At 35.8% G+C, this 27,607-nt stretch overlaps 1 protein-coding gene across 4 annotated transcripts in view; it reads left to right on the top strand.

Moving 5' to 3' along the window:
* The window catches only part of Inpp4b (inositol polyphosphate-4-phosphatase type II B), a 943,087-nt gene that overhangs the window by 804,414 nt on the left and 111,066 nt on the right, over positions 1-27,607 (top strand). For all 4 annotated transcript variants that reach the window (XM_010639876.2, XM_019209903.2, XM_010639877.2 and 1 more), the window contains 2 exons: positions 10,832-11,009; positions 18,582-18,785. In XM_010639876.2, the coding sequence (XP_010638178.1) occupies positions 10,832-11,009; positions 18,582-18,785 (382 nt within the window). The remainder of the gene's footprint in view (positions 1-10,831; positions 11,010-18,581; positions 18,786-27,607) is intronic.

Below are 27,607 nucleotides of genomic sequence, written 5' to 3'. Positions count from 1 at the left end.
AAAAAAAAAAAAAAAAAAAAAAAAAAAAAGTTAAGCTTTTTAAAGGAAAGTCTTGTTAAGTAAGCAAATCATCGCAGTTTCTCAGGAAAATAATTTGGTTAATGTGAATTTGCAATTAAATGTTTTAATTTTAATTTAAGATGACTCTGGTTTTGAATACACACAGAGATCATGTTGAGAAGATTAGGACTTAAATGTTAAATCTAATAAGCAAATCACAGAAAGAAACCTTTCCTTATGCTTATTTTGAAAGCTAAATATGAAAAGATAACATAGTTTGGGGATGTATTTTCTGTAAATCAAGAGTTACATTCCCCCTTACCTATAAACGGAAGCAGTATTTTACCAACCTTTTAGCTTTGCTAGGTTGAATTGAGTGCAGAGGAATTGTGTTGTACTATGCGTAAAATATATAATATAGCTAATGTAGATAAATAATAAAACTTCCTTCAGTTTTTAAAATATTTTAACCTAAATTATAACATCAACCTATTTAGTAATCAAATAAGAAAACCTGCATACATGCTTAATAATGCCAGCACCTGCCTTTACAGGCGCACAGGCACATGCAGTAGCTTGAAATACTGTCACCAGTCATGTCAGCACTCTCACCGAGTGTCACAAGCACATTCAGTATCTGACCAGCCTGATCTTCATGTCCAGTGGTACCCGTGGTGGGCACTGCGCCATCCCCTGCACGACATTCCCTTACCATCTGCACACAAGTAATCAAGTCATGAAGAATACCAGTACAATCACATAGTGATGTCGGAAGTTGCCAGTCTTGTGGGGCCATGTTACTAGCTCTTCAGGGCCTCATGTGGTCCGCAGGTCGTGAGTTGGGCAAGCCTGCTTTGAACCATGACACAGTACCTCATCTCAACTAACATACAAGGAATCCAAGGCAGAGCTTTCCTACTCAGGAGAAATACTGAGTAATTTCCAGAATAGTTGTAAATCTCTCTGTTAATCTAAATGCTTAATATCATTATCTCAAAGAGAGGAATAGCAATAAAGAAAGTTATCCAAAGATAATTATCAGGCTTATATTTCAGGGATTTAAAATTGAACCTATAAAGCTACTTTTTTTTTTGCTAGATTATTAGTATTTTTTTAACACCGACTTTAAAATGTACTCATGATGCTTAAGTCACGGAGAAAAATTACACAATTGGCTTGCATAGCATGAGATAGTGTTATTGCAAAATCTTTACTAGATAGGGCTTTGCTGGAATGACTCCAATGTCCTGCTAGGATGCTTGCAGTAATCAGTCGGTATTGCAGTGATGCCATCAAAAGAGAAAGGTGATTTTGCTTGGGGTGTCAGCACAGACAGAAAGATAGATTGCAGAGGTATCTCCAAGGAGGGCTTGGCAATTGTTTAGATTTTTGCGTGTTTTCTAGGACCAGGAGGTAAGAATGCAAAGGTAGCAACAAAAACTCTCAGGTTCCGTGTAGCAACCGGGTATAGTGCTGACATTCACTGCACGGTGGCTCTTAAATCCAGCAGCATAGAGCAGCTTAGGGAATGTGGGTGAGCAGGGAAGGACATGGGGCCGAGCAGGGAACAAAGGCCAACTCGCAAGCCCCATTTTGTTGTATCAGGTCCGCGTGGTCATCCTATTGCCTATGGGGATGATGTTGACAGGTTTTGGCTGAGTTCTAGCATGACCACATTTGCATATTTGCATTGACGATGTGGAGAAAACCAAAGAGGAGAAAACAACTAGTTTTGGCTAATGATGCAGGTCAGTGTTTCTAGGAAACATTCAGTATAATTCAAATCCAACGAGATGAAAGATTGAGGGAGCCTGGCCAGGGCGAGAGATCTCTTAAACTTTGGTTTATATGGGTAAATGCCAAGATAGCTGCAAAACTGAATAGAGGAAATAAAGCATTTCCCCACTGCCTACTTAATATAAAGTTAGTCATCCATATGAAGTACAAAATGTTGGGAAATATAATCATTTCATTGAATCTGTGTTGTTTTCTTCATTGAAAAAACTTCTAAATCTCATATTTTATAGAGAATTTCAGACACTACAAATTTTCTGTTAGTTTTATTATTGATGAAAATACAAAGAATCAAAGATCAGATTAGCAGTACTTGGAATGACAAAGGCAGGGCTACAAAATTAGACTTCTGTCTTCAGTCCTGAGTTCTTCTTCCACACTTTTTTTTTTTCATCTTCTTTCTGTCCGAAGAAGTTCACCACAGAGCAGATCTTGAATCAAGTCATGTTATAGGGCCATGGACTTAGCTCAGTGGTTCCATGGCCTGCCTTGCAAGTGCAAGGAACAGAGTTCGATCCCCAGTACCAAAAAAAAAAAAAAAAAAAGACATGTTATATACTTTGTTTAGCTTTATTTTTCTTTTTTATTAGTATATATTTGTAGTACATGATATTTACAGTCATCTTACAGAACAAATAGATGATACCTATCTTACACATGTTCTTTCTAGAACTGGACTTTGCTGCCTACAACATAGATATAAAATATAGTTGGTCCATTGAAATCTTTCTTGGCCTATTTGAGAATATGATTTTAAAAGTAAATTACTTCTTGTTTTTAAAAGCACAAAACTGTCTCTGGTGACTTATACTCAGGCTTAGTTACTTCTGTAATCTGACCAACATTGTCCTGTATGGTTGTCAGCTATTTCTAAAACTTTGAGCTTATCAATTTTCTAGCCATAGCCCTCCAAAATATACTGCAGAAAAGTCATTTTTAGGAATAAACTCATAATGAAAACAAAAGATAAATAAGTTTTCAAAGATGTTCATAGGTTATTACATATAGTGGTAAATTATCAGATACAACTTGAATGAATGAACAAACTAATCTTCATCACCAAAGTAGAAGAGTATGTAGTAATTGTAGTTACTATGTGGACTATAAGGCATATAGAGATTATAGAGTAAAATGTATCTGAAAGAAAGCATGAAATTCTATTTACATAAAAGAGAAATCTAAATATATGAATTAATGCATTGGAAAAATTACAGAAAGAGATACAGACAAATATGTAGTTCTCTTCTTTTAAAATAGTTTTGTTTTTCTCTTCTCTGTTTATTTTAATTTTTTTTTTTTGAGTGAGAGAAATGTCTTTATAAAGCCTCTTTGCAGTTTGTTCTTACAGCAAACTTGGAAATTAAGTTAAAACGTTCTTCATCTACAAAGTGACTAAAAGTGGGATGTGGTCAGTAAGCAACCCTGAAAGTATCACCCCCGTCCCTGGGTTATTAGCATAGATCCTGAATCTAGCGCCTCAGATTTGCAAGATCTGGTGAAGAAAATCTCAGGCAAAAATCTTTTCTCCTTTTGTTTTTCTAATACTGGTACAGTATCTACTGGGCAGGCATCATCATACGTATCCACTCATTTTCTTGCTATTACCTGTGACCTTTTTTTGCTTTCTTCAGTCCATCAACCAAGTAGCACTCATTAAATGTTGTTGAAAGTAATTTACCGTGAGACAATTCTAAAATTCTTCCTTTACCTTAATCTAGGTTTTGCAATCAAATCATACGTCTTCTCTAATGAACATTGTTTTAATTAAGAGATGAAATTTTCAATTTATTTTATTTTAATATTTATAATCTATCCCCATTACACTATTATTAAAGATGTTTCCCATATTATTTATGGCTTTACTTTGTTCAAATGTAAAATGTCTAATACTGTAATTAAAAGCTAGTAAAATATAATTAGAAGTTCAAACTGTATTAACAAAGATCTGAGATTGAATCCAGGCTCTGCACTGCATACTGTGTAAGTGAGAACACTCGGGCTTCAATTTCTATATCCACATAATGAAATATTTCCTTATCAAGACTTCTTGGTAAAGTTGAAATAATATAAACTTCTTTTCAAGATTAAATACTATAATCCATAAAATATATTTAGCATAATGCTAAACCTATTGCATGGACCCAAAATTTTTACCCGTTATATGATAGAAAAACAGATACTGTATTATTAGGGTCAATTATATAGTATGCATTATTGACTTAATTGAAGACTCTCTTAAATTATCATCAGCTTATACTATAGGGAATCAACCAAATAGCTCATAAATGTTCCTTCCATTTTCCTGTATTCTTACCCTTGAATCATGACCATCAGCACTAAAATATCATATAGTAGGAATATTTGCTTTTTTTAGAAAGGGATGCCTTATAGTACAATTTGCCTATCTTAAAATGATCTATTATGAGGGTACAATTCAAGGAGTTTTAATAAATTCACAGAGTTGTGCAGTCATCATAATCCAATTTTAGGGCATTTCCATCACCCCAGAAAGTTATTATATATATATATATATATATATAGTGTATTTGGAAATGATTTCAAATTTTGCATCTTATTTTATTCCTTGATTAGACATACAAGAATAGAGGGTTCAAAATGCAATAGAGAAGTTTTTGAGGTTGGAGGAAATCAACAGACCTGGTGTGGGACCATCACACCTTAGTAGAAGAATGACTGAAAATTCCAGAATCCAAATGAGTTGCAAATGCAATTGACCAAGCCCTTGGGATCTGGGAAAGAAAATGTGGGCAGATACATTCAAGAGAGTGGAAACAGGCAATGGAAGGAGGTGAAATAAATGTTGGACTTTGTTTAGTTAGCAAGAACAGGATTGTGCCTGAGAAAAACTTTTATTAGAGCAAGAATAAGATACAAATGAAAAAGAGGAAGGGTCTTATTGGTTAAAAAACTACAGGTAAGAGTTAAAAATTAAAAGTGGGAAAAATAGAAATGAAGTGTTTGTAAATGGGGAGGGGAGGAGGGGTGAAGGGAGGGCAGGATAAGGGGAAAAATGAGAACCAAGACCTGTCATGTAAAGATACAAGATCCCAATAATGAATGTAACTGTACTGTATACCTAAAATGTATCGATAAACTCAATGAGGAAAAAAAAAAGTGGTGTAGTAGGAACCATTGCTATCAGAACCCACAAATGAATTTCTATAAGGTGGCAAATTGAGCAGAAATGAACATTAAGGTGTTTTTTTTTCTCACTTAATTAGCATCACTTCTCAAAGAAATAATACATGGCAGAATCAGGCTTTGATTAAAACACTGAAACCAAGATATTTTTAACAGGAGTAGCTTAAAAATAAGCATCACTTTCAACACAGATCATAGTACTTGTTTAATTACATAAATGAATCTCAGTGTAGTTAAACAAAGCATCCTTTCCCTTCTAGTTCTTTGCTCTAAGCCCTATTTCTAACAGACAACTTAAAGGATGCATGGGGGAGAGTAGAGAGGTGTGATTTTAACTGCTGCAATTTCATGAAGCATGTTGTTAAACCCTGTGAAGCCAGAAGGGTACTTTCAAGTGCAGTAAGGTGCAAATTTTCATTTTTCATCCACTTGGTTTCCTTCTCAGTTAGAAGTGAGAGCATGTCTTTCCCTCCTGGATAAGAGAGACTGTGTTTTGCAGGTAGTGCTTGATTTGGGAAAAATAAGTCGAAATAGCAGTTGCTGAGTTTCTCTCTGGAGATTTAACTCTGCTGCAGAAGTAAATACAAACCACTCTGAAGCATGTTTTCTTAAATTCATTAACTCCCACTCTCCTGGGCCCCAGCCACTCTTCCCCTGTCTCTTTCTTGCACTTTTCCTTCTTGCTTATTGATCTGTTATATTTTTCCATAACTCCACTGCCCCGAAGTGTCACTTGCTCAAGCAAATGGTTTAAAGTATAAAAGAAGCAGTGTATAGGGAGAGAAAAGGAGAGAGGCAGGTACATCACAGTGTGGGTACAGGACACGGTGAGGGGACTGAGAAAGAACTACTTTATTTCTTGATCCTTGCCTGCCCGCTGCAAACCCTAAACATAAGTCAAAAAGTTTTAATTCCTTGGGGTATCATTTATCCCAGAACAAATGTAAGGAAAGAGGTGGAAAGACCAGCTGGTAGGATAGCACAGTAACCGTGATGGAAGAAATGATGGTAACCTGCACTGGGATGACTGCTGCGAACTTGGAAGGGAAGTGGGTGAGCTCTGGGTACATTCGAAAGAAAAAGGCAGGATTTTCTGAAAAACCGGACAGAGGTAGGAGAGGAACAGTAGGGACATTAACCTGCCATGAACATAAGCGTGAAGTAGGGCTGGGAGTGGATAACGGTAAGCATATTGGGAGCAGTTTGAGACCTGTTGAAGTCACAGGTGTCAAGGGACATTTGTTTTCATTGAAATTCAAGCAAAGTGTCCGGGGCAGAGGTGTGCATTTGGGAAGAGTGGATGGAAGTAAGGCGTTTACATCACAAGATTAAATATATAAGCTTATATCAGAGGAATGTGTGGCTAAAAAAGCAAGAGTTGCAAGGACAGTGCCCTGGAGCATGCCAGCACTACATCATGGGGAATAAGAAGAGGATGGGAAACAGAGACTGAGGTAGACTACGTGCTCAAGAATGCATGGGTTCTTACTATTATCCAGAATGTATAAATAACTCAAAACAATTAGCCCCCCCAAATATAAAGACCCAGTTCAAAAATGGGCATCTGAAATGAAAAGACATTTCTCGGACCAAGAAGTAAAAACAGCAAGTAAATATATGAAAAAAATGTTCCCGTCACTGGTCATTTGAGAGATGTAGATGAAAACAACACTGAGATTCCACCTCACCCCACAAAGAATGGCTGCTATCAAGAAATCAAACAATAATAAATGTTGGTGAGGTTGTGGGAAGAAAGGAACCCTTCTCCATTGTTGGTGGGAGTGCAGACTGGTGCAACCACTATGGAAATCAATATGGAGATACCTCAGAGAGCTAGGACTAGAGGTTCCATTTGACCCAGCCATCCCTCTGCTGGGTATCTTTCCAAAAGAATTAAAAGGATCATATCACAGAGATATATGCGCTCCTGTGTTTATAGCGGCACAGTGTAATAGCTAAAACTTGGAAACAGCCCATTTGCCCATCAGTTGGAAACTGGATAAAGAAGGTGTGGTTTTTCTGTAAAATGGAATACACACAGCCTAAAGAATGAGAAATTAGATTCATTCATAGGAAAATGGATACATATTGAGGATATACTCCTAAGTGAAATAAGTAAGTCACATGTGTATAAATACCGAATAGTTTCTCTGGTGTGAATAAACTATAGTAGTACATAAGATCCTAATGATATAATGGACAATGTGAAGTAGGAAGAAAGGAGCTAAAGGTGTAGGGAAAGTGGAAAGGTAGGGGAAAGCTAATAAGGGAAAAGAAAAAAATATGAGAAAATGAAGAAATGATAATGAAGTGTTTGTAAAGGTGGAGGAAGGAGGGGTGAAGGGAGGGCAGGGACAAGGGGAAAAAATGAGAACCAAGACCTGTCATGTAAAGGTACAAGATCCCAGTAATGAATGTAACTGTACTGTATCCCTAAAATGTACCAATAAACTCAATGAGGAAAAAGAAAAGAATGCATGGGTTCTTGTTTTACTTGTATTTTTGGTTAGCAATAGTTTATAAATGTGGATATTATTTTCCTACGTTCTTTCTCTGAATTTACATTTCCAGAACAAAATACTCCTAGTTCCACTGCATACACCTAAAAATATGGATGGACTTGTGCATCGTGCATGTGCTACTTGACTTGATATTAAACTTATTAAAGTATTAAAGTAAGTCTATATTCTGAATTAAGGTCTAAACTCGTACTTAATTCAATGTTTTATCAATGGGAAAATAATTTTAATTTCAATTTTTATTATTCATAATTTCTTATGCATTTATATCCTGCAAAGTATTTTTAATCCCATGAAATATTTTCTCTTTCCTGTGGTTCTATCTGATTGTTGACTCAAGTGTTTGGATTGAGTTTAAATGTCAGACCATTAAAAAATAAAGTTTATTTATATTCTTTTAATCTAGATTATTAAATCACACTCATGACTATCCATTTACAAAGCTAAAACTGAAAATATATGATGTGAACAGGTACATGGCATTTATGTGTACTTAAAATTATTTTGTAGGTAGCAATATGTTCGTCCATGCCATATTATTTATTTCTGGACATCCACATTGACTTTAATTATGGAAAATGAATCTTTTATTCTCACTAGGTATGATGCTTGTCATTAAAATACATCACCAGAAAAACTAGTGCCTGTTAAGTAACTAATCTAAACATTTCTTTTCAACATACCCCACATTGGTGACCTAAGAGTGTCTTGGAAGAGGAAGTCCATGGAGAAAGAATGAATGAAAGCATGGTGGACCATGTTAGGAGAGAAGGGAGGCAGACAAACCTATGAACATTGAAAGCAAAAGTAGCCTTGTACAATATATTTAAAAAAAATAGTGTTTTTTTTTGTTTTGTTTTGTTTTTTTTTGCCAGAGTCATTGTGTGGCACGATCCAGGGATGAGAGGATATCTCAAATCCCAAACAGTGGCAGCAGGAGTCTCTAAACCTGGTTCCTTGTTTACTTGCTTCAGAACCTCCTGAAGACTTACTACAATGGTACAGCCTACTGACACACAATCTCTAGACACCGCCAAGTCATCGCATTCTTAAAACTCAAGCCCTGTTCTCCGTGTGTTTTGTCCTGAGCAAATTTTGTACCTGCTCATATTGAGGACCCCCAATCTAGATATATGAAAAGTACACATAAAAAAGAAATCTTGGAAGTACATGCTGTAGAATCAAGTGGAGGGGAGATTCTAAGGGAATTGGTAGAGTAAGAAATATGCAGAAAAGACAATGAAGATAGATAGTACTCATGAATAAAGTAACTGCGAGTTGTCAAGAAAGAATAACAGAAGTAAAGAAAGAAGCTCGTAGAGGAAGTATCAAAAGATCAAGTAGGAGCAAGAACATGAGGGGCCAGAAGAGACATACTCAAAATGAGGAGTCAAATGAGGAGAAAGTCAGCATCCACATAAACTTGAACACTTTCTTTCCAAGGACTGAGCAGTTCGGATCCTGTGGATACCCCTAAGACCACACCAGTAAGCAAACCAGTGACAGATGGGCAGGCTAGAAAAGAGGCCACAGAGCATCTACCAGAAGTGGCTTTCTATGTGAGGTCTATAACCAGAGTTCCTCTCTGCTGCCAGTGCCCTGGGGTACAAATTGTCACCTCCCACACCCAGGGACACATTAATACATTCAGATAATTGTTTTCTTTGCAAAACTGACATTGAGTTTTTTGAGTTATAAAAGACTTCTCCTGGGTAGCTTGAACTTTATAGCCTGAATACCAAGGAATACTTCATGATTTTTATTCTATAGGCTTCAGTCCCAAGCGTACAACAAACTAGAAACAGACAAAAGTCATGCATACGGATTATTTTTTTCTTTTCTCATCTTCTGGATTGTTATTTGTCACATTCCTTAATCTGCATCAAGATATATGATAAATAGTTAAGGTTGTGTTTTTTAAATTCTTCTGACATTTAACAATCTACAAATAAGAACTGAGGGCAAATCCTTATGAGTCATATATTTCTTAGACTTTATTCTGTCACCCTTATTGACTTCCTTTCCTATCTTCTGAATAGCTCAAGCCTCCAAGGACATTCCTTTTAATTTTTTATTTTTTAAAAAATATGCAGTCTTTATTTTGTGGTCAATAGATTATCTTCTTCTTAAAGATGCTGATAATTTCTCCTAAAAGCAGGAGACAGAATGCCTCTCAGATATGTTATTGATTTCTAATTTTTCAAAATAAGAAGCACAATTTGGGGGATTTAAATATTGGAGCTGGTAAATGCAGGGGGAAATACTCAGTAATATTTAGTAAATACTGAGCACCTGCTAGGCTTGTATCTTGGCAAGATTACCAGGTATCATGAAAACTGCTCCTAGAAGCAAGCAAGTGAATGCACCAGCAATTCCCTCCCTCCATCGTCCTCAGTGCTTCCTTGTTTCACTCTTTTTTCTCTACCGAGTCTTCAGGAAATCCCCCTCTATCTTTCCTGATGAAATTGGCCAAAGATTTCCTTTGCTTCATGGAATCCCTTCCCCCATAGCATTCTTGATCTATTTTAGGTAATATTTATGGAAGTCAACTGTTCTTTGATTAATAATCAATTTTAAATGTCTTTACAGGACAGATGGGAAGCCATAAGGAATGAAAAGGGTGGTGATAAAATAACATAATGCATTATTAATGCTGTAAATGTTCTTTTATATGCAATAAAAATAGCCATTTGCCTACCTGGTATTAATTTTTTCTCCCATCTCAACTATTAAAATTCATTCCTTCTCTCACTTGGTCAGTATCATGGAGGAAAATATAGGTAGTAGTTAGTGAATATCTGAATACCTGTACCAAGTGCTGTTTAGGTTATTTTATAAAGATAGAAATGATCGCTCCTCTTCCCCACCTCTTAGAATTGTTTGGATAATTATTCCCAAGGAAAATAGCTAGTAAATGGCAAGAGAGATATTACATTAAGACTGTCTGACAATTTGCTCTCTGTACTGTGCGGCCTCAAGTTCATAATAATATTAGTAATACTTTTGAATGCTAATATTTGATGTGTATAATAATATAGAATCTTCCAAGTGATTGAGCAAAGATTGACTTTTTTTTTACTCTTTTGTTTTTAAATTTTTTTCCTAGGCAAGTGATCTACCAGTGAGCTAAATCCCCAACCCTCAAGACCGGACTTATTTTACCCAACATTAGAAAGCACCTGGGTCTCTTTACTTAAAAACTGTTGGGACATTGTGAAATATACTTACAGCAATTCTTATCTGTTCATTTAGAATTAATGGCATTTGGCATTGTGTTAATCAGTGAGCATTTGATAATAAGGGCTGCAAATTCTTTCTGCCTTTTGTGTAACATGCTGTTATCTGTGTTGTTACAGTACTGGATACCAGTTTATTTACTATTCACCTGAAAATACAGCGAAAGCAAAAGAAGTTCTCAGCAACATTAATCAACTACAACCTCTTATAGCAACCCATGCAGACCTACTACTTAATTCTGCAAGCCAGCATTCTCCAGACAGCTTGAAGAATTCTTTAAAGATGCTTTCGGAAAAGGTAAGATCCAAATGGTCACTACAGTGAGAAAAATGAAATACAAGCCCATTGGTGTTGCTTTCTGCATATATTGCCTTCCATACCACCTGGAAATGTAAAAGAGAATAGGGTAAAAATAACCTTCAGGCCTGGGGATTTAGCTCAGTGGTCCTGGCGCCTGCTTCGCAAGTGCAAGGGCTAGAGTTCGATCCCCGGTACCAAAAAAGAAAGAAAAAAAAAAAAAAAAAGTAACCTTCCACATATTGCCACAGCATCAAATTGAATTGGCCTCGTTCTCCTTTCCAATCTTAGTTAGCATTATTTTTCTTTCTAATCAGAAATAAAACATACACTGGTATATATTTTCTATATTTCTTACCATCTCTCACTTTGATTTGTAGTCTTAGTACATAAATTAAACTTGATTTTTAACTATATTTTCTTCTTGTGATCACCTAAATTTTGCACACATAAAGCTATTGGAGTAGGAGTGCCACTTCATGTGAAAGAATAATTTTGATGCGGATTCATATTAGTGTTTCATTTTTCTTTGTACATAATTATTTAATGGGAAAAGATTCAAAAAATTTTCACAAATTTTTTTTTTTTTTTTTTTTTGGTACTGGGGATTGAACTTGGGTCCTTGCGCTTGGAAGGTAGGCCACCGAACCCCTGAGCTAAATCTCCTGCCCAAATTTTCACAAATATTAATTATTTTTTGAAAATATGGAAGTTAAAGTTACATTTATCCAAGGATGATTTGCATCTGTATCTACAAAGACGAAAGATGACCTGGTATGAAGCAAATACTCAGTACCAATTTCCACAACTGCTTAAGGCCCCTGTATAACAGAGAGAACCAAAGCAGAGAAAAACAAATCATAGCTTGATTTTAAATGTAAAACTATGCATCCTGGACTCCAATGCCAATGTCCCTTTTCCTTTATTTGTGTATTCTAACATCTTGTAATTTATTATGAGACATTTTTAATAAATATACATTTGATAAAAATGACCAAAGTAAACTCTCATAATTCCAGAATAAATCTACAGTGTGGTTCTTTACCATGAGGAACACTTTTGTAGAAACCTGGACATGCCTTGTTCTATAATTTTAACTCAGATGTCTTAATTTGTAATATTACTTGCACTTATGTGATACGTTAGCATAAATTATACATTTTCGTATGAGAATAAAGAAAAATAGCTACTTTCATTAAAAATTAGCTAATATATGAAAGTGAAGTGAATTTAAAAAGGAAAAGATTAAATTGCAGGAAGTTATGAAAATGAAAAATCAAGTAGCTATACTCAAGTCACAGATTCACACAAAGCAAGGGACTCAAGGCCAGGTCTGTACATTAATATACGTATCTGGAATTTGTTTTTTAACATTTAAATTTTTTGTTATTGGAAATATTCCTTGACACTTAGATATTATAATGCAAATATGTCGTTAGGACTAGGAAAAAAAATAAGGAGATTTTTGAGTCAAATAATACATCTTCACTTTGGTCCATTTCTTTTTCGGATTTGTAGATAAAGTGAGTTTTTTCTGGGTTTGCCCAAGCAGAAAATTTTAACAAATAGCACATCACTGCAGTGATTACAGAACAGTATTTATATTCTTCCTGTGCATTGGGCAAGGATTCATCATTTCATACATCATTTACAACTTGCTGCCGCCATTGGGGTGTATTTCTGCTCCTTTAATCCAGCATTGCTCTGACTTTGCCCTGATGTTTTCTACTGAGTAGACAACCTTTGTCTACTAATAAATCTCTTAGCCCTTGAAACTTGGAAGATCTCTTTTAAAGTTAGGTTTGCAAGCCATGCATTCTTTTAAGAGTTCATGCCTGGAATTTCAAAGAATTATCTAAGGTAGTAGTTTTGCATAGTCTGTGGAGACTGCAAGCATCTCGGGGTTTAGAATTAAGTGTAATCCATGAATTTAGCATGAAAGAACTCTTGTAGTGATGTCATAACTTTTAATTTAATGTTAGTAGGCGTTAAATTCTAAAAGCTTTGTATTTTTAAGATTCGGTGTTTTTAAAATTACTACAGATTATAGTTGAAATTTCTTTCTTCATTAATAGTCCCATTTTTAAAAAATAATTTTTATTTGATTTTTACTAATTTTTAATTAAGATATACAGTATGTTCTTATTTAAGATATGCAGTATGATACTATATATCTTATAGGGATGCATAGTAGAAAGTTTACTTAGATGAAATTATTTCTTTTGTTGTGGTGGTGGTTGAGGCAAGAATTTCCAAAATCTGTTCATTTAGCCTGAATCTCAAATATAGAACACTATTCACCCTTCAATGACTAATGATCCAGTTTTGGAACACTGAAAACAGTGGTCATAATAAAATGTTTTATCTTCAAATTCTTGCTCCTTGATTTTTTTAGATATTATATATAATGTTCTTGAAAAAAATTTAATATTTGGCATAAATGGGTTGACATATCCTCTGTATGCGGTTCGTTAGACTCTCAGACTTACTTTTCCTTCATATCTACTACTTTGTACCTTCCTTTGTCCTACATCGTGTTCTGTGCCTATCTGAATAATTCCAACAGAAAAGATAACTAACAGGTCAAACTTTTAAAGCTAGATATAAAAGGTTAGTACTGGAGTGAGATGAAAATGCATCTATCTTTTTCTTAGACTAAAAGTCTGCTGTTGTATGAAAAACATTTGAGGAAAAAATGTAGTGAAAACAAATTCAAACTGAAACAGTAAGAAAAATAAAGTCCTAAATGTCAGTAATATGTAAGTATCCCTCATAGCTCAGAAATATGTGCCATTCCTTTTCAAATGCCCAGCAATTTCTCCATTCCAAAGACAGTGAGAGAGCTTGTTTAGAAAATCACTACTATCCTGCTCATCAGAAGCACTATCGAGCACCTGATTGTGCATCATACTATGTTTGATGCTATGTGGTAAATCCTGCATAGCCATGGCCCTTAACTCTTACAATGAACACTTTAAAACAATAGAACATTTCAAAATATCACACTCATTAAATGGTTAGATGTGAGTATTAGAGTCTATACTCACAGTATATTTAAGAAATCCCAATTCCTAATATCCTTTCAACCTCAGTATACTATACCGCAGCATTCGATTATGTTGAAAAATAGTGGTTTCTCCGGTGTGAGAAACTGAAAGTGTAATAAGGATCAAAATGAATAATTCATAATGTGAAATAGGAAGGAAATAGGTCCAAAGGGGTCGGGAAAGTGGGAGGGGTAGGGGAAAGGAAAGACGGGAAAGGAAAAAATATGAGAAAAGGAAAAAATGGAAAGAAACTTTTTTGTAAACAGGGAGGGTTGAAGGAGTTGAAGGGAGGGCAGGGGAATGGGGAAAAAATAGGAACCAAGATACATCATATAGAGGAACAAGTTCCCAATGATAAATGCAAATGTATTGTATACCTAAAATAGACCAATAAAACATTTAAGGGAAAAAATAATTTCATTCTAAAACAATTAAAGATTTTGTTCAAAAATGTTGGTTTCTGTAATAGCAATGCCAAGAAGCTACAGTGCTAATAATTTGAAGACACATATATTATAGAAGAAAATGTTTATTATGTTGATTACTCAGAATGGATTTCTTTCTGAAAAGAGAACTTAATGAGAAGATGTGTTTATTTGTTTATGATTGATGATAGTATATACTAGGGTCTAGAGGAACTTGGGAATAATAATTTAGAAGAAGATGAAATTTCATGATGATAGCTTATTTTTCTGGCTTTCGCAATCCCCTTTGAGTGGTAAACACTTAATTGAGAAAAACAATAAACACAATTTATATTTATTGGAAAATTGGAGAATAGGAAAAATAAAGATAAGAAAGTATGCTAGTGTTGAAAATGAGGCTTGTATATAAAATGTATGGAATAAGGACTCCTTGCTTTGTCCATGATGGGAAAATATGGGTAGGAAAAAAGCCTTCAACAAAAAGGAAACTGGGCAGATGGTTTTAGACACTGGAGAAATCAGCAATACAGAATGGTAACAGAGCATGGTCCTAAAATTGCCCAGCTCACTTCCTAAGGCACTTTACGTTGGGTAGTACAGGGAGATGTGACCCAAACTATCTGCTCAGATTGAGGGCCAAGGACTAGAATTTTGGAAATCTGAAATATACTTCACAGAGTGCAATATCAGAAAGGAGGGAGCTCCATGCAGAGAGTCTCGGATGTGTAACTGAAAGCCTTTAAAGCTTCGCTTTAATATTGATCCATGTATGTGTAAAAATAAACTCCTAATTACTAGGAGCACAGATGTGTGATATAAGTTAAAACGGTTTGTCTTCCCCCAGAAGAGTGAAAAGACCTTAAAATGCCCAGAGAATTTAGTGGCGTCTGCCAGAGCTAGAGGCCCTGGAGCTAATTTACGTGGGGAAGTCCAGGGGCAGGTGTGGAGGTGGGGCTAAATGAGTCCTGCATGATAAGTTGCTTTTAATCCACAATCTGAGGCTTCAAAACAAGATTTCTAATGATCTCGGTGTAACTTACTTCACATCTAATGATCCAAAGTGACTTACTGCACATCAGAACAGCACATTTTTCTTTAAAAGAATATGATAAAAATCTCACAATTAAGAATATAAAAATCTTTTACTTGGCACTTAGTAAAAGCAAAACAAAACAAAAAACATGGAGCTGGGGATTTAGCTCAGCGGTTCGGTGGCCTGCCTTGCAAGTGCAAGGACCCGAATTCAATCCGCGGTACCAAAAAAAAAAAAACAAAAAACAAAAAAAAACATGCATTGAAGAAGGAAAATATGACCCATAATGGAAAGAAAATCAAGAGCTATCAAGAGACCCAGAAAATCAGAGCTGATTAAATTAGCTGGTAAGGACTTTAAAATAACAGTTTTAAATAAACGCCATATATATTGGAAATTGCTGAAGCACATGAAGTGGGTGAGGAGAAGGAATAAGGAAAGACTTTAAAGAAAACAGTCCAGTAGAACTCAGAAAATGTAAAAACATAATTTCTGAAATAAAAATACAGACACTGGATGGAATTAACAGTAAAGTGATCACTACAGAAGAATAGATAGTGAACATGCACACATAACCTTACAACTATTAGAATGAAGCACAAAAGAAAACACTGACAGGTATGACCAGAACGTGAGTGACTACATTAATATCCTCAGATTGACATATTTTGACTGTAAACATCCAAAGTCTAGAGTAGCACTGGCCAGGAAAATTAAGATTATTTTCCGGATCACATGGATATCTGCAATGGAATATTTGAGTATTTTCTAGCATGCTGTTGTGCAAAACAATATCCTGATGATCCCAAGAGCTTCTAAGAAGCCAGTTAAACATTTCAGTATAGACACAGTAGAAGACCAGCTATTACTGTGTCTGCTTAATATTTTGTGACCTTGTATTTAGCTATATGAAGAAAACCCTGGGTTGGACAGTCTGGGTCACAAGAATTTGCTTCATTATCTTTCTTGCCTTTGGTGGTAAATCAACACAAATGAGATTTAAACAAATGAAGTGGAATCTCTGCATTGTGCATGCTAAAGGGAGAAAATGATTACAAGCACTGTAGAAGATTCCATTGGGTGTGAATAGATATTCTGCTACATAGTAATTATGTAAGTGTTATGGAGTCTGGAGCTCTAGTCACAGGAATTCAGACGTAGGCTGTTTTCTTCTCAAAATAAATCAAAGGAATATTAAACCGATCAACAGAGAAAATAGTTTGGTTAAACTGAGTGGTAGCAAATTCACATCTTAATATTTAAATTAACATTCATCCATGCTATGTGAAAAATTATGTAAATAACATATTTCCATTTTGTATAACTACACTGACTGGCTTGAATACTACCTTGCCAATTTTTCCATAAGAATATTTTATGTCCTCTCCTCTCATTGTAACATGTCATTACAAACGCCGAAGAATACTTCTGTGCCTTTTTAGTATAAGCTGACTTTTTTTTTGTTTAATCCAAACTTTTAAATCTTTTAATATTATTTATTCAGTTTCCACATTTCCGGTTTTCTTACCTTCCAAGTGGCTTCAATATGACTACTGTATTAACAGAGTGTTAAAAATAGACAATAAAATTCAGCAATAGAGATAGTTTCGTGGACAGCTGTGGGCCCTGAAAATAGATGGATGTTCAAAACACATGGGGATTTGGAGTGAGGAGAGGACAGAAACATCTAGAGTGATGGCGGGTGGTGTGGAGTAAAAGGAAAAGCTACTAAATTTGTTAGACAGTGCGAAGTCTGTGCCATTTGTGCTGACCATAAGGAGACTGTGCTGAAACAGATCGCCACACATCTTACTTTTATCTGATGAACACAAAGGTCAACTTCGAACGCCCTTTTGCTTCCAGCTCTAGAACTCTATAATCTATTACAACGAATTAACTTTGCAGCCATTACAAAGTCTTATTAGACATTTATTTTGCACAAAGTTTAACTGGTTTTCTTGAATTGATGACATTCACAACAGAAAGATTTAGAGCTAACTGAATAAGCATCAGTTAAACATGGCACTGTTAACTGCATTTTGAGAATGCACCAAGAAATAATTACCTTGAGTTACTGCAATGGTTAAATCAGCATTCTATCCAAGGGTGCCAAATTAAATGGTGATGATATCAATAATTATTCAAGATAATACCATGTATTAAAGGGTGTCTGCCTAACAGATTGTGAAGTATAATGTGTTGACGGTATGGGTCAATCCTATTTCCCTACTCTTTAAACAGATTATTAGACTACATGCATGTTCAGTGTACTGTAATACAGAATATCAATTACAGCATCTTCCAGTCTATTCCAGGGTGAAGCTATTAAACATTTCATCAGGAAATTGCAGAGTATAGCTGTAAAGTTCTTTATTGTTGCAAAGCCATCATTACTGGAGTACTTACTGGGTTTTCACCACCAGCTTGTAAAATCTACCATGCCAAGTTTCACAAGAATCTCATTAATGTTGAGCGTTACTGAAACTGTTTGGTGGAGGAGACAGTTTGAGGGGTGACAGTAAGGCATAAAAGGCAGTTGTTTTCATTAGAAGACTGCTATGTCATCTCTACTGCTGAGATCTGTCCACAAAGCTAAAAAAAAGTTTTCCTTGCTGTTTGTTTTTAATATGTCTGTTTTACTTTGGCCTTTAATTATATTTAAAATTTTAAAAATGCATAGTCCCATCACATTTTCTTTTAAGATGTATTTGGAATTACTTGAAAGATGCAGCACGTAGGTGCTGTTCAAATGATTATCCCCAGTGAAATTCATCCTCAAAGATAGGAGTTGGAGCTGAAAGAGAGGAGGCCAAGGAGACAGATGGTGTTTATAGTGCATTAAAAAACCTCAGCATTAACTTTAAAACAGGAAGACTCAAGGCCTTGGCGGCATCCCAAAACCAAACCATTTTTCATCAATTGGTATGAATCATTTTCTCTCTTTGGTGCCAGTCCTTTTTCCACCATACATACTACTTAAGTACCAACAAATCTGCAATTGACCTTTCATAGCTCTATACTGAGATGCCTACCAGGGTGTTTCTAATCTTTGTCAATGTCTTTCCAGACAGAGCTTTTTGTGCATGCCTTCAAAGATCAGCTGGTCAGGAGTGCTCTTTTAGCTCTCTACACTGCCAGGCCAGGAGGCATCCTTAAGAAACCACCCTCTCCTAAGAGCAGCGCAGAAGAGAGCCATGCCCAGGACCAACCCCCACCAATAAGAAGGCAGGACTCCATTCCACATCACTCAGACTATGATGAGGAAGAGTGGGTAAGTGTTTTGCACATCACTTGCTTCTCACTGTTTAGCCTTGAGAAATACAGTAAACATGATTAAAAACAAAACAAAAGCAAAGCGAAAGAAAAACACCTTTGCTTTTCATCAAAACTGCAGGAAAGCAGTCATACTACAAATTATGAATAAAGACATCACGCTTTTCCCTAGGGTCAAATTATATGAGGAAGTTGTATTCCCGATCAAATTTATTTGATGCAAAATGAATGTGTTATCAAATAAAGCAGATGTATAACCAAGAGTATCACCAGTGCAAAGATGCCGCAGTTATAAGACCTTATAATACATTTCTTTATTTATTGCCAAGCCAGGTAAAAATATTAAAATTATATTTCAGAAGAATAGTTCAAAATCATGTGTTGCTACTACTTATATGCAACAAGTATTTTCCTTGTTCCAATCCAATGTTTCACTTCTGGGCATACTTTAAAGTATTCATTATAGTAGACCTAAAGCTATCTTAAATCCTTGTTGGGGCTGGGGATTTAGCTCAGTGGTTCGGTGGCCAGCCTTGCATGTGCAAGGACCGGAGTTCAATCCCCGGTACCAAAAAAAAAAACAAACCCAAAAATCCTTCTTGTTGATGATTTTGATCAAATAGAAGATGTTAAGAAGTGATGCAGCTCATAGAACCACCTGAAAAACAATAGTTAGTTAAGGGAAATAAATGTAAGAAGCAAACACAGTGAGAATAGGTCTGAGAAAGCAAGAGGAACGGGAAGGTGTGAGGTGTCAGGGAGGACAGTGTGTTACCTGTCAGTGCATAAAATTATCCAGGATCCCTCCAAAGTGTGTACACACTTACACAAACACACGTGCGCACACACACACACACACACACACACACACGCAGAGAAACATTTTACTGTATTATGTCTTTACAAAACTGTGCGGGTGTATATAAGACGTTAAGCCTTCAAAGATTTTCTTGCCAATGTAGAATTTAAGATTAAGTGAGGAACAAGTTATTTGAGAGGCCCAGGTCTCTGGAAAAAAAAAAAATTGCTATCTGAGGGACTTTCAGGTGACGTTTGCTTTTTCTTTTTGGAAAATTTCTATTACAGGAAAAGTAGAGATGTACTCTAAGAGGTAGACGCTGAATATGTGCTTGTCTTTGCTGATTAAGACTGCATTTCTCCCACTGAAGCATTTTTAAAAGAGAAAATCTAGTATTTCTCCCTTTTACTTTCACCTTCTTCAATTTACTCACAGTTCCAAGGCTCACATACCTCTTAAACTCCTGGAATCTCAGTTTTCTCAACTGGAAAATGAAGACTCCCCCTGTTCTGCTTAGCTTAGGATGGTCAGGAGATCAGTGATTTATTTGGATGGTGAAGCCATTTTGCCTGCACAGGCCAATCAAATTCACTGCATTAGTTCAGCTCATTACACGTTTTCCTTTTTTAAAGTATGTAACTTATATAATCCTATTATGAGAATCCATTCTGTCCCTGCTGAAAAGTGGGTAAAACATATATATGAATTGTGAATTTTAAAAAGTTTGGGAAGAGGAAAGACGTTACGTGTTATTTAATTAACCTTTTGACACATAGTTACCAATTTTATGTTAAATCCAGAGAGGCTTTCGGACCTGGGAATCTTTTGCTTTCATCCCTTGCCTTTTCACTGTCGTATTCAGTCCCTCCGCACGTTCAGTCTCATCTCCGGTCCAGAATTGTCCCTCTCCTTCCTTACCCCCATCTTGCCTTTACTTTCATAGGGAAGACCTTCAGTTTCCCGGAAGTTTCCAAAGGGAAGGTTAATAATGCTGGAGCTCTGAAGCTCCTAGTAATTTAACATACGTTAACATTTCCAGTTAGATGCCTTAGCTGGGTGAAATGGAATTTCTGGTGTTAGCATTTTGAGGAATTTCCATACCAATTCCAGAATGGCTGTACTAGTTTACATTCCCAGCAACAGTGAAACAGCCTCGCCAGCACTTGTTATTGTTTGATTTCTGGATGATACCTGTTCTTTCTGGTTTGTATTTCTCTGTCATGCATACCCACGTTTGTAGCAGCACCATTTATAATTGCGAAATGTTGGAAGCAGCCCATTAACAGTTGAAAGGATAAGAAGTGTGGTATTTATACCCAGTGGAGTACTACTCTGCTATACGGATAAACTTGAGTCATTTGTAGGAAAATGAATATAGCTTGAGAACACAATAGTAAGTGAAATAAATGAGTTCCATAAGTATAAATACCTCATGGTTTTTCTTATATGAAAACCAAAAATGTAAGTGAAAAACACAAAAGAATAGGTAATAGGAAGTAGGAATTCCTCTAATTTTCAAATGAGGAGGGGATCAGGAAATGGAGGGACGTGGAAGGGAGAGGGAAAGGGGGTGAGAAAAGAACCGATTTGAGTTATGCGCATGCTCCAGTTCCCCACAGGAAGTGTTATCATTTGGAATGGACACATCTACTAATAAAAACTGAAAAAATATGTTCGGAGGTCCTTCTAAAATGTTATAACAAGTAAGTACGTAGATGTTCCAAGCCAGCCCTTGCTAGTAAGACTTCAACTCAGAATTTTCAATGCTGAACAGGGAAGAGGGTGGGAAGGTGTCATTAGCTGAGAAGTTTCACAGAAAGCCTTTCCCTTCTGCTGTGCACATGGAGGAGGAAGTCCAGGCCCCAGGACTACACCACCAACGTCAGGCTCTAGAAGGACAAATGATGACTACAGGCATCCATCCAGGTGTACAGGGATGCAGCAGGGATGTGGTACCAGGGTAGGATTTCTGAAAGTAATTCTGGGATTTAAATGTGAGTAAAGTTGACCATTCGGGAAAGGATAAGGAACAAAATAATGACACAATGACATATGTAGAGAGATAGACAGTGTGTGTGAGTACATGTGTTCATGTGATTATTTTTGGTTGTTCGTTTGTTTTGGAGAGTCTAAAAGTTGAGCATGTTTATATCTCTTAGTTCATCAGGAAGACATCAGGATGATTATTGTTGGAGCAAGGCCCTTATAAGAGGAGGAAGACAGCATTCTGTCAGGCTTAGGCAAGAGAATCACAACTTTTAGACCTGGCTGGGTAACTTAATGACTTAAACTCTGTCTTTAAAAAATTGGAGGGGAGGGGAGGAGAGAGGAGGGGAGGGGAGGAAAGGGAGAGAAAAGGTTAGGAAAGAAAAGGTTGGGAGAGGTGGAGGAAGAAGAAGGAGGAAGAAGGAAAAGGGCAGAGAAGGAAGGAGGCAAGGAAAGGAGAAGAGAGGAGAAGAAACAAAAGGAAAAGAAGAGAGGAGAATGTATTCTTGTCCTAGGTATCCTAGGTAGAAGTGTTACCTTCTTCTGGTTCTGCAGGATGGAAGTGAACACAGTTGGGTGATGATGGGTAGGGTGCATGACTACTTTTATTCTAGCTGTAATGGAGAGTCCCATGCAGAAAAAAAGGGAGGGCGATGGGGGTTTCCACTAGGCACAAGAGAAGTGAGAAGATGAGCTCATTGGCAAGGTTTGGAAAAATGAGGATGAATTCCATTCCTGGTGGAGGCTGGCCAAGGTGGAAGTGTCAGATGCATGGTTGTCGGCTCCCCATGGGCACTTCTACGGTAATCTTGACGCTACTCAGCATAAACATATGTGTTCTCACTTTCTCGTGATCATCTGAAGGCAGAAAGAGTAATAATGAAAATCTGCATCTCTTCTGTGTTTCCCCTTTTGTATTGTTTTTCTGAACATCCTCCAGAACCTAGAGTTTCTAGAAAGCCTATATTAAATGGACCACAATTACAGGAAACTCATCTCACTCCCAAGAGTTAATTTTCTCCTCTTAGTATAATTTTTACTTTTTTTCCAAACAATAACTAAGTATGACTACAATATATATTGCTGTTGATTTTCCTTAGCAACTACTTGATAATCCCTTTTATTTAGATAGAAAAAAATCACCAGACTCATCAACAATTCACATTATTTTGGGGGCTTTCTTCAACTTTGATAAACTGAGTAAATCCGAAGAAAACGTAGCTAACTGAGACTGCTATCAAATGCTTTGGAAAAGTAACTTTGTGTATAACTTTTCTTGATTAGTTCTTATAAAAGTTGCAGCACTCATTGCAAGTAAACTTTTGGAAGTCACCAGTGTTTTAAATTAATACAACTGAGTTTCTCCTGATAAATGAAAATGTTTTCTGATTACTTAAATGGATTTAGGCTTACACGTGAGATATTATAGTAGCTCCATTTAAGAAAAAATTTTGTTGCACTTAATTCTTGATAGTGAATATAACAGCTATCAAATTTGTACGAACTGCCCTTAGCTTCTTAACATAAATATTTGCTAAGTGAGTTCACATTTATAAACTAATTTTGAGTCTGCTGATGCATCTGCAACCTTTCTTTTGTGGTCAGGAAAAGAAATCCCTATTGACTCTAAATTGTAGTTAGGCTGCTCTGGCTTGAACTTGCTTTGTTGACAAAATTGATGACATGTTAATCTAGACAGTAACTGTACAATTATGTGGTAGAGATTGAAATTAAATGATCACTTACCAAAAAATGCCTGTTATTTGCTGAATTTTACTTACTAATTGATTGAATAATTTAAAGGTTAATTTTTCTAAAAAGTGAGTAAGCGATTAAATTCCAAAGGAAGTAATGGGATTTTATGACATTCTGTGCCAAGAAATAGACTAGTAAAGCACTCTCTCTCCTTCATCCAGTAAGGATGACATGCTGCATTGCTTTCTTTGCCTCTCCAGAGCAGATGCATCCACCAGCTGGGATTCCAAGGTTAGTTTGTCCAGAATATGAAAGCCTATCATCCACCTACACTGTTGGGTTGACCTAGTTTTTGTGGCTTCCAGTAATTATACTGTTCTCCACAATACTATGATTTAATATCAACATTATTACTTTGATGAATGTGGGGCTAAATTTGCCTTCTCATTCAAAGAAATTGTTGCCAAGCTAAGCTTTTAAGACTTTACATTCTAAACCATTATAACAAAGTGCAGAACCTTAATGCTATTCTTATTATTTAAATATATCTCAAACACCTTTTTAATTGAACTGTAGTTTTATATCAGGCAAAATTTCAACATCCAGATAACTCAATTAAAATGTCTTTGTGTAGGGCCGGGAATTTAGCTCAGTGGTTCTGCCTCCTGTCTGGCAAGCACAAGGACCCGAATTCTATCCCTGACACCAAAAACAAACAAGCAAACAAAAATGTCTTTGTGTCTGCAGAAGGCAGTTTAAGGATCTACATTAACCTATAAGAACATTATAGGCTTGAAAAACAATATCCTAAATTCATAGTAATAATTTATGTCACACATCCTGTTAATAAAGACCACACTTGACCTGGAAAAAATTTGAGACTTTTCTATAATTCAGTATTTCAAACAGTTGTGTTTTAGAGTAAGATTTATATAAACCACTTTCTGGTAGTTTTCCTACCAACATCATACTGTTCATTTTATACTATTTCTCTAATGATGTCTAGGGAAGGTATGAAAACTTTAGAGGGAATAGTGTTAGAGTTGTGTAAATATATATTGCGTAATTGACAGCATTGAGTGCATCTGGTGGCAAAACATTGCTAAGAGTTCAGGACAAATATATTCAGCCAGGTTTCTCCAAGGGCAGTCTGTAGGCATCGATATTCTGAACCTCTCACCAGCTAGTGTCCATCATAGACCTCACTTCTAGAGAAAAAAAATAAAAGGATAAAGAAAAAAAAATAAACTAAGGTCAGCCTGGGTATTATGCAGAGATACCTAGGCAAATTGACGTTCAGAAGATACTTTGCCTACTTCTTTATGTTACTTAAAAACATTAAAGTGATCTTAAGAAGAAAATTAATCATTCATTCTTTAGAAGTAATTAGCTCTCATAAACTGAAACTAACCTATGAGTAAACTTTCTAAGACAACTACTTATTGTTGCCTAAATGAGTAATATATCCAGTAAAATGCAACCATTTATTTCTAAATCCATTATGTGTGTGTTATCAAATCCCAATGATTTTGAATAATAAAGCATTATCTTGCATTCCATGCACACATAGCCTAGCGAATACTAAATTATAGTAAGTTGCTTACATGTTGGTTTATATGTGTTAATGAACATTATAAGTTCTTAAAAGACATAAAATGTTTTTATTGTTGTATTCTGATAATAAAATTCTTGCACATAAAAGGCACTCAGTACACTTTTATAGATTAATGATTTTGAAGTTTGTCCTCAAATTCTCATTCTTGTATTCCTATTTTGAAAACAGAATGTTTAAATTTAATATAATACTATACTATTTCCAGTACCTTTTGGTCCTATAGAATTCATGAATCCTTTTGAAGATTTTGTATCCCTCTGCCAGTGAGACTTACCTACTTACATTCTCCTTTTCATAATTCTTATTTCCTAATGTCTTAACTGACCCCAAGATGATTATTCTAGCCATCTTTAAAAGTTCCCCTCTCAGTACATATTTCCCAGGGTCTTAATCAACTCTGTGGTGAACACTCAAGTAATCTTCAAAATATCATTAACTATGGAGGGTGGTGAAATTCAGATAGACTCAGATCATCATAGATGACAGAACCTAAGAACACAATCAGTGAAAACCTACCAGAAGCTTGTAGAAACAGCAACTTTAATGTTCTCTGGTTATTTCTAAAGATTTGCGAAGGTCTCAGTTACACAGATAATGTGTTTAAATGTTTCCAGTAAATATAAATTAGAAACAACTATTTTTTCTTTGTTCCAGTGTTTCCTTTTCATCCCTAAGACAAATATAAAAGGGCTGTCTGGTTTTTGTGAGTCTTTTGATGGAAGGGGTCATTCAAAGCAGTAATTCTCCAAATTAGAACAAGTAGGCAGACGGGGAGAATTAGGCTAGTTGTTTCCTACATGGCAGCTGAATGGGGTCTACTATCTCATTTCTTAATAGATGAGAAACATTCCTGAACTTCTCCAGTCCATTTCACTCAGGAGAAATGCACTTAGAATACTTACCCAGTATTAAAGTTGACGAAAGATGATTAAGCAAAGTTCATGACTGTCCATTAAACTGCACAAATGTTCTACTAAAGAGAAACCCCACGTGAGAGCTCTATATGCATGCATATTCATGAAATTCTTCCCATTTCTAGATTTTCCCATATGCAGGTAATACTCTCACCTCAGGTCCCTGTTGTATAGCACTTAACACAGTGTCTGTATGTACTGGCTCACTGTATTTTTCTGAGTTAATGGAGGAATTGGTGAATGGATGCATTTGCTTAATCAGCAGCTACAATTCATAGTTTGTTTGGACAGAGGTATTTTAGTCCTATTAACATAGGGGTGATTGTGCTATGGTTTTATTTTGGACACCATCATCTCTTTTCAAGTACTTTCCTAACTCTTACAATGCTTGCTTCAAGACCACATATTATGATGGATATGTAAACTTGCATGTACATATTTAAAATGTATCATCACATTAAAACATGGGCCATCAAACGTTAATAAATTATATTACAAATAATGAAAAACTCCCTAAGTAATTTTAGGCACCCCCAAATTCAGTTAATAAGTGAAAGAAATAACCTGGTATATACCAGGAGAGTACTGACTAGATTATTAGAGTTAATTCAGTATAAACACCCATCCTTGAAAATGGTTATATAAAGCACTCTAACCATTTATATCATATAATTTAACCAGTTGTGCAAGTATATAATGTTGTATGAATGACATCCAGTTATCAATTTAAAATTAAAAACTCTAGTGGAATTTTCCCAATTACCCTAATGTGGCTGCCTTGATGTCCTGAATCTATTCAAAATATTTACATTTCGTGGTCATTTTGACTTTGGGGAAGAACCAGAATTCCATAATGCCAGTTCCAATGAATAAATTGTATGAGGACACATTACAATGTTCTTATTTGGCAGAATTTCCATACTGGATACAATGTGTGACATAGTGCATGGTCATGGTGGAAGATGATAAAAGATTTTTCAGGCTATTTTGTACACACATGAGTTCTTGAATGCCCTAATAAGCATTATAATATTCAAAGTACACCATAGTTTTCCTGGGTAGAGACTTAGCTTGCACAGTTCCATCAAGGTCAAAGAATACAATCAACATTTCCTCAGTGTCAGATCTTGACTGATGTGCTATTTTTGCACAAGGAGAAGGGATGATTTCCTTTGAACTCTGGTCCCAGAATAATAACTGTAGAAGCAAATATCCTATCCCATGATGACATTTCTGCTACCAAAGGGTCACAATCCTGTAACTTTGATAATATTGAGGAAATTTCATGTTAATGTGTTTCCTGTGGTCCATGTTTTCTGCACACTTCAGACACATGTTCTCTCACAACTCACAATTGATTTACTACACCAAACAAGTTGAAACTTGTCACACTGTGACTGAGATTTAATGTTCAACTTCTCATGTTGAAAAGTCCGTTGGATGGCACTAGGCAGCAGCATTCACCTATTTTGTGATCACACCTTATAACTTGGGCCGTACATACGCCATTTGCACCATCTTCTGTGAAAATTCTTTTGCTAACAGTCTGAGTAAAGGTAGGTTTCAGATGGAAGAGGATACCAGTTTTGCAATACTGAGGAACTTGATCAGTACAGAGCAAAGTGCTTTCATTCATCACAAGATAAACTGAGACTTATTTTTAAAGATGTTGTTGGTCTTGTTAATGCACTTTCTATTTATAGCCAATCTTCAGAAATTGGTAATGACAAGTGGGACATTATTCATGGAAATAAAGACATGATGGGATATTATGAACCACCATATCAGCTCTCCTGGAATCTTCACGTTTT

Source organism: Fukomys damarensis, unplaced genomic scaffold (assembly GCF_012274545.1).
Source record: "Fukomys damarensis isolate Sample0158 unplaced genomic scaffold, DMR_v1.0_HiC HiC_scaffold_38, whole genome shotgun sequence".
NCBI classification, from domain to species: Eukaryota; Metazoa; Chordata; class Mammalia; order Rodentia; family Bathyergidae; genus Fukomys; species Fukomys damarensis.
This window is presented reverse-complemented; position numbering and strand designations above follow the sequence as displayed.